Below are 6,042 nucleotides of genomic sequence, written 5' to 3' on the forward strand. Positions count from 1 at the left end.
TGCTGCTTATCAAGCTGAACTAGAAAAACAAGTCCATGGTTTAAAAATAAATACACCGAAAAAAAATTCCGCGAATTTTTGTACAATTTTTGTTGTATGCTTTTTCAGTTACCAATTATAGAGGCACGTGGAGGTTGGCTGATAAAACAAACTTTAACGGAACTTTAAAAGGATTTCAAGGTTACGAGTGCCTCCACTACAAGGTCAGCTGCCCGATTTAAATGCCACTTACTTTTGGGTAGAGAGATCACCTTTATTCCCACGTAATTATTGAGAACCTTCATTTCTCCTTCGAAGAGCACATGATAATATCCATGCGGCTATTCGCGTCATGTCATGTGAAATTCACAACATCCATTCATGGCCTCCAAACCGTTTGGCTGATGGCCATGGCCAACATTATTATAGAACAGCACAGAATTTTGCTAGATCATCAAAATCTTCCCCGTCACCAGTTTCGCCAATAGGCGAAAGTGGCCAAACAAAGCATATATGTTCTGGCAATGTGACAAATCGAAACGGCCATGTGATTCTGTGTCGTGGCAGAATGCGTAGGTGGGCGCGTGCATGTCAGTCCGAGAGGAGGAGGAGCGGAGGAGTAGGGCAATTATATAGGGCTTATGTATAAAAGGGATAAGGTGAAAGGCAGGTGGGCGTGGGAAGAACGGTATGTAAATAAAATATATATATGTGTATACAGAGGGAATTCTTCTTCTTAAACATGTTGATGAATCCATATGAACTCATATAACATTGAACTAGGAAGATTGATAAGGTAAATATGTGTTGATCATTAAGGGGCACGAAATTGGGGTACACTTGCCATCTCATTTCAGTTATTATTGATTATATATATATATATATATGTATATTATCTAACATAGAAGCTATACATATTATAAAGAAAATAAATAAAAAATCACAGGTCATATATATAAGATGAATAAGAGGAATTTATAGATCTTATGGAACACTCATTTTATAAACTTGATAAATATATTAATAATCACAAAGTTGGTAAAGCCTATCACAAGGCAGTAAAATAGTCTTATATATATATATATATATATATATATATATATATAGTATATTAAAGATTACACATGGCGATTATGGAAATGATAGATGCACATATGCTTATATTATCAATGTGAATCAAAGCATAAAAATAATTTTATTAGTCAACCTGAGTTCTGTGAATTTTCGATACGAACGCACAGACAAAGGGGCAGACCATGTTACGAAAATTATACGTAGGTAGATCTTACTGATACGTAATTGACAATATATACATTAACTAAGCTATTTACGCACTGGAACAATATCTAGTGGAAAACATAAATAAACAAAGTAATTAAATTAGCAGCAGCTAACAGGGCGAAAAAGCAAATAACAGCCAAGTGGAGCGTAAATAGCGCTAAATGAATCTTATCAATTGCGAAAAGGCGCGCTATCAAAATAACAGCAAAAACGAATACAAGAGCGGCGAATCAAAAAAAAAAAACAACAAAATGAACTGAGAAACAAAAATAAACTGTAACTTGCTTCAGCGACAATGACAACAAGGCCTGTTGTCAAGCGGCACAAGCAACCCACCCCTCTCTCTCTCGATATCTCTCTCTCTCCTAGAAGCTCAGTGAAAAACCAAAACAATTGCCGAGCCTCCGACCTAACAGCCAATCAGCTGGCCCGAAGTTTGACCTGAGGCGCGCGCGAGAGTCATAAAAAGACCGAAACAAATAAAGCGATCCGAGTCGAGCCGAGACGAGCCGAAGTCGAAAAGCAGCCGATCGTGCGGCCCCCGTTAATCATGTTCTAGTCGCATCGGGCAGGCGCCAGGCAGGCAACAGCGTATAAAAGGCCGACTGCAGCAAGCAGTTGGCATCAGTTACTCGTGGACTGAGTAAATGGAAAGATCAAGTGAAACTTTCAATTTCAGTGATCTGAAAATCAAATTGATATTTGACAAAAAACTCTGGAAAAACATATGAAAATAAAACAATAAAGAACAGAAAAAAAAAAACAAGTTGAAATTGTGATAATTAAAATTGTGATACTTAACAGATTTTTTTGCCCAAACCAAAGCAAAGAAATCGAAACGTTAATTAGTGCGCCATATTCCAAAGTCTTTTGAAAGAACATTCATTTTTAATACAAATATAAAGCAAAACAAAAAAATAAACAACTAACAAAATGCCTGAGCTCATTGAACAAAGCAAAATTATGTAAGTACGCGTTGTTTCCACAACAACAACAAAAATAGCAATGAACGGCAAGCATATGCATCACCACACCCAGAAAACTCTAGCATGTTGCATGCCCCATAAAGTATTTTTATCAGAAAAAACATTTGTGCTTTGTGCGAAATAAGAGCAAAAAAAATTGTGCAAAAATAGTTTTAAAATTATTGTGTTTTAATAAATATTTTTCATAAATGAATTCTTCGCGAATATATATACATATTTAATTTATTTAAATATTTTGCTTACAAATTTTTTAAAACATTTAAAAATATTATTAAAAATGTCTGAAATTTATCGACAATACAATTTTGTTTCAAAAGTAAAATAGCACATAAATACATACATATATACGACTATCTGTGTATATTTATATATACATATATATATAGTATATACTTGGCAACTCTATGCATTGTCTCTCCACATCTCATCGCCGTCTCTCTCTATAGCAACTTTCACTTATAAATTTTTTCTCTTTTTCTCTTCAGCTCCGCCAATGGCTGTGCTCTACCCCAGCTGCACAAGCTCCGTCAGGACAATTGCGGTCTGTATAGCCACATTCGTGGCATTCCCACCTCGTATGGCGACGTTAACTCCTTGACTGCCGGTGTGCGCAGCTTTGTGGAGGAGGCAGTTGCTCTCTGCCAGCCCGATCAGGTGCACATTTGCGATGGCTCCGAGCAGGAGAACAAGATGCTCATCAAGGTTCTGCTGGAGTCGGGCACCATTGTGGCGCTGCCCAAGTACGAGAACTGCTGGTTGGCACGCACCAATCCCGGTGATGTGGCCCGTGTGGAGTCCAAGACCTTTATCTGCACCGACAAGCGTGAGGAAACTATTCCCACGCCCAAGGAGGGTGTCAAGGGAACTTTGGGCAACTGGATTTCGCCCGTGGACATGGAGGCTGCTATTCAGCAGCGCTTCCCTGGCTGCATGAAGGGTCGCACCATGTATGTGGTGCCCTTCAGCATGGGTCCAGTGGGATCACCTCTGTCGAAGATTGGCATTGAGGTCACCGATTCGGCTTATGTCGTCGCCTCCATGCGCATCATGACCCGTATGGGTGCTGCCGTGCTGCAGCAGTTGGCAAAGAAGGAGGAGTTCGTGCGCGCCCTTCACTCGGTGGGTACACCTGCTAGTGGTGTAGTGGAGCAGCCATCCTGGCCATGCGATCCCGAGCGTACCATCATCCTGCACAAGCCCGCTGAGAACCTGATTGTCTCCTACGGCTCTGGCTACGGTGGCAATTCGTTGCTGGGTAAGAAGTGCTTTGCCCTACGCATTGGCAGCACCATTGCCAAGCAAGAGGGCTGGCTGGCCGAGCACATGCTTATTCTGGGCATCACCGATCCCAAGGGCGTCAAAAGGTACATCACTGCCGCGTTCCCCTCGGCTTGCGGCAAGACCAATCTGGCCATGTTGAACCCCTCGCTAGCCAACTACAAGGTGGAGTGCGTGGGCGATGACATCGCCTGGATGAAGTTCGATTCACAGGGTCTGCTGCGTGCCATCAATCCCGAGAATGGCTTCTTTGGCGTTGCTCCTGGTACATCGAAGGAAACGAATCCCATTGCAATGAGCACTGTCTTCAAGAACACCATCTTCACTAACGTGGCCTCCACCTCAGATGGCGGCGTCTACTGGGAGGGCATGGAGAGCAGCCTGGCACCCAATGTACAGATCACCGATTGGCTGGGCAACCCCTGGACCAAGGAGTCGGGCAAACCAGCTGCTCATCCTAACTCTCGCTTCTGCACACCTGCAGCTCAGTGCCCCATCATCGATGGCGCCTGGGAGGATCCAGCTGGCGTGCCCATCTCTGCGATGCTCTTTGGCGGTCGTCGTCCAGCTGGCGTACCTCTAATCTATGAGGCACGCGACTGGACTCACGGTGTCTTCATTGGTGCCGCCATGCGCAGCGAGGCAACAGCTGCGGCTGAGCACAAGGGCAAGGTGATCATGCACGATCCCTTCGCGATGCGGCCCTTCTTTGGGTACAACTTTGGCGACTATGTGTCTCACTGGCTGAGCATGGAGAAGCGTGGTAAGGTGCCCAAGATCTTCCATGTCAACTGGTTCCGCAAGAGTGATCAGGGCAAATTCATGTGGCCCGGATACGGCGAGAACTCCCGTGTGCTCGAGTGGATTCTGCGCCGTGTGAACGGCGAGCCTTGCTATGTCGACTCTGCCATTGGTCACATACCCGCTGATGGTGAACTCAACTTGTCCGGCATGAAGGAGCAGATCGATGTGAAGCAGCTGTTCTCGCTACCCAAGGACTTCTGGACACAGGAGGTGCAGGACATACGCAACTACTTCGAGTCCCAGGTGGGCGCCGATTTGCCCGCCAGCATCTATGCCGAGCTGGACAACCTGAAAGCACGCGTTGCCGACTTGTAAGAAGAGTCGAGGAAGCGACAGAATTTATCACAAATTCATCACATGCAAACATCTTTACCCGCCTTGCACCACCTATAACCTAAGCAAACCCTATACCCCCGTACCAAAAAACGCATATAACCTATAGTCCCGCCCGCATACACAACCTTATATACTCTATATAACCCCGAAGACTATACTAACAATACAATTTTCACTTAGTCGTTTCTCTAGAGTTTAAGCCGCATACTTCCAAAACTATTTATTGTATAAGTGTCTATCTGTAAGCTTTAAGTTAAGATCTGTATAAAAGAAATCACAAGAAAATTTAAAAAATTACAACAAAAAATATGAAACTTTAAATAAAACTAAAAGATTTTATCATATTGAAATGAACTTGTTTTGATTTGCTGCACCTGAACTTTTCATTGATTAAAGGAGCATAAGGGAAAGATATATTAGAAAGTTGAAAATGATTTAGCTCTGGAAGATATACCTTTTCGTCTATGCTATAGTCTCAATGGATGTCTATATAAAGCGGGTATAATTTATATTTTTAATTTAAAACTGATTAGTTATATCCTATGGCAGACGAGCATTGCTGGCTCGACTCAGTTCTTGATGTGTTTTGCCACGACTTATTCGGTTATGCTGCATACATTACACAAAAACCATCATATCCTGAGTTCCCATTTGCAATGAATTCAGTTGACTATAAAATTTAGGGGCTAAGACTCCAAAGCAGTGAAAGCTATTGGAGATTTTTATGGTGCATCGATAGAGGAACTCAACTGAAACTCAATAATCGAATACTTAAGTTTCTAGCTGTAAGAGCTTAGAAGATTTTGAGGTTTGCTGTGTCACCTATGAGCTTAGGTCTATAATCTAAATTTTGTTGGTTGGGTATTATACTCATAAGTTTATATATAAAAAATTTAAATGAAAATAAAATAAATAATAAGAATTCTGTTTTAGTTCTCGCACGCTGAAACTTTTGGCTGAATATTTTTTAAATAAAAACTGAAAAGGAAATCTTTCAAAGTTTTCTGAAGCCAGCGAAATCTAAATCAACTAAAGGGGAACATGCGGAAAAAGATAAGAAAGTTTTAGCAAAGAGAAGACGTCAAAACATCATAAACCATCAACTGCCAGCCGCATAATAGGAGGCAACTACATTTAACCGCAAAATCAGAGGCAAAACATTTATAAAATGAAACCGAATTTGAAAAGAAAGCGCTCTCAGTTGAAGGACTTCCAGGCTGGAAGCGGGAGCTTTGAAAGCTTTGGCGTTTGGCCAGTCTCAAGAAAAATGCAGCTGAGTCGCGTGGCATGCCACAGTTCAGCTCGAGCTGCGTGCGCGCTCGGTCGGGCCATATTGTGCGGCAACCAGCGGCAGTTGCAGTAGCAGCGCGCGTCCAAG

At 42.3% G+C, this 6,042-nt stretch overlaps 1 protein-coding gene across 1 annotated transcript; it reads left to right on the forward strand.

Moving 5' to 3' along the window:
• Positions 1-1,899: 1,899 nt before the first annotated feature.
• On the forward strand, positions 1,900-4,977 carry LOC111594333 (phosphoenolpyruvate carboxykinase [GTP]). The gene is made up of 2 exons (XM_023307578.2): positions 1,900-2,225; positions 2,732-4,977. The coding sequence occupies exons 1-2, from the start codon at positions 2,194-2,196 to the stop codon at positions 4,641-4,643; spliced, it is 1,944 nt and encodes a 647-aa protein (XP_023163346.1). The 5' UTR covers positions 1,900-2,193; the 3' UTR covers positions 4,644-4,977.
• The last annotated feature ends 1,065 nt before the right edge of the window (positions 4,978-6,042 follow it).

The sequence above is a fragment of the Drosophila hydei genome, unplaced genomic scaffold (assembly GCF_003285905.1).
Source record: "Drosophila hydei strain 15085-1641.00,03,60 unplaced genomic scaffold, DhydRS2 tig00000060-arrow-pilon, whole genome shotgun sequence".
Taxonomy (NCBI): Eukaryota; Metazoa; Arthropoda; class Insecta; order Diptera; family Drosophilidae; genus Drosophila; species Drosophila hydei.

Excerpts from the sequence above, each read along its gene's own strand:
- LOC111594333 (XM_023307578.2), top strand. The coding sequence starts at position 2,194 with ATGCCTGAGCTCATTGAACAAAGCAAAATTAT. Across the intron at positions 2,226-2,731 it reads ATTGAACAAAGCAAAATTAT|CTCCGCCAATGGCTGTGCTC; the intron begins GTAAGTACGCGT and ends TTTTCTCTTCAG.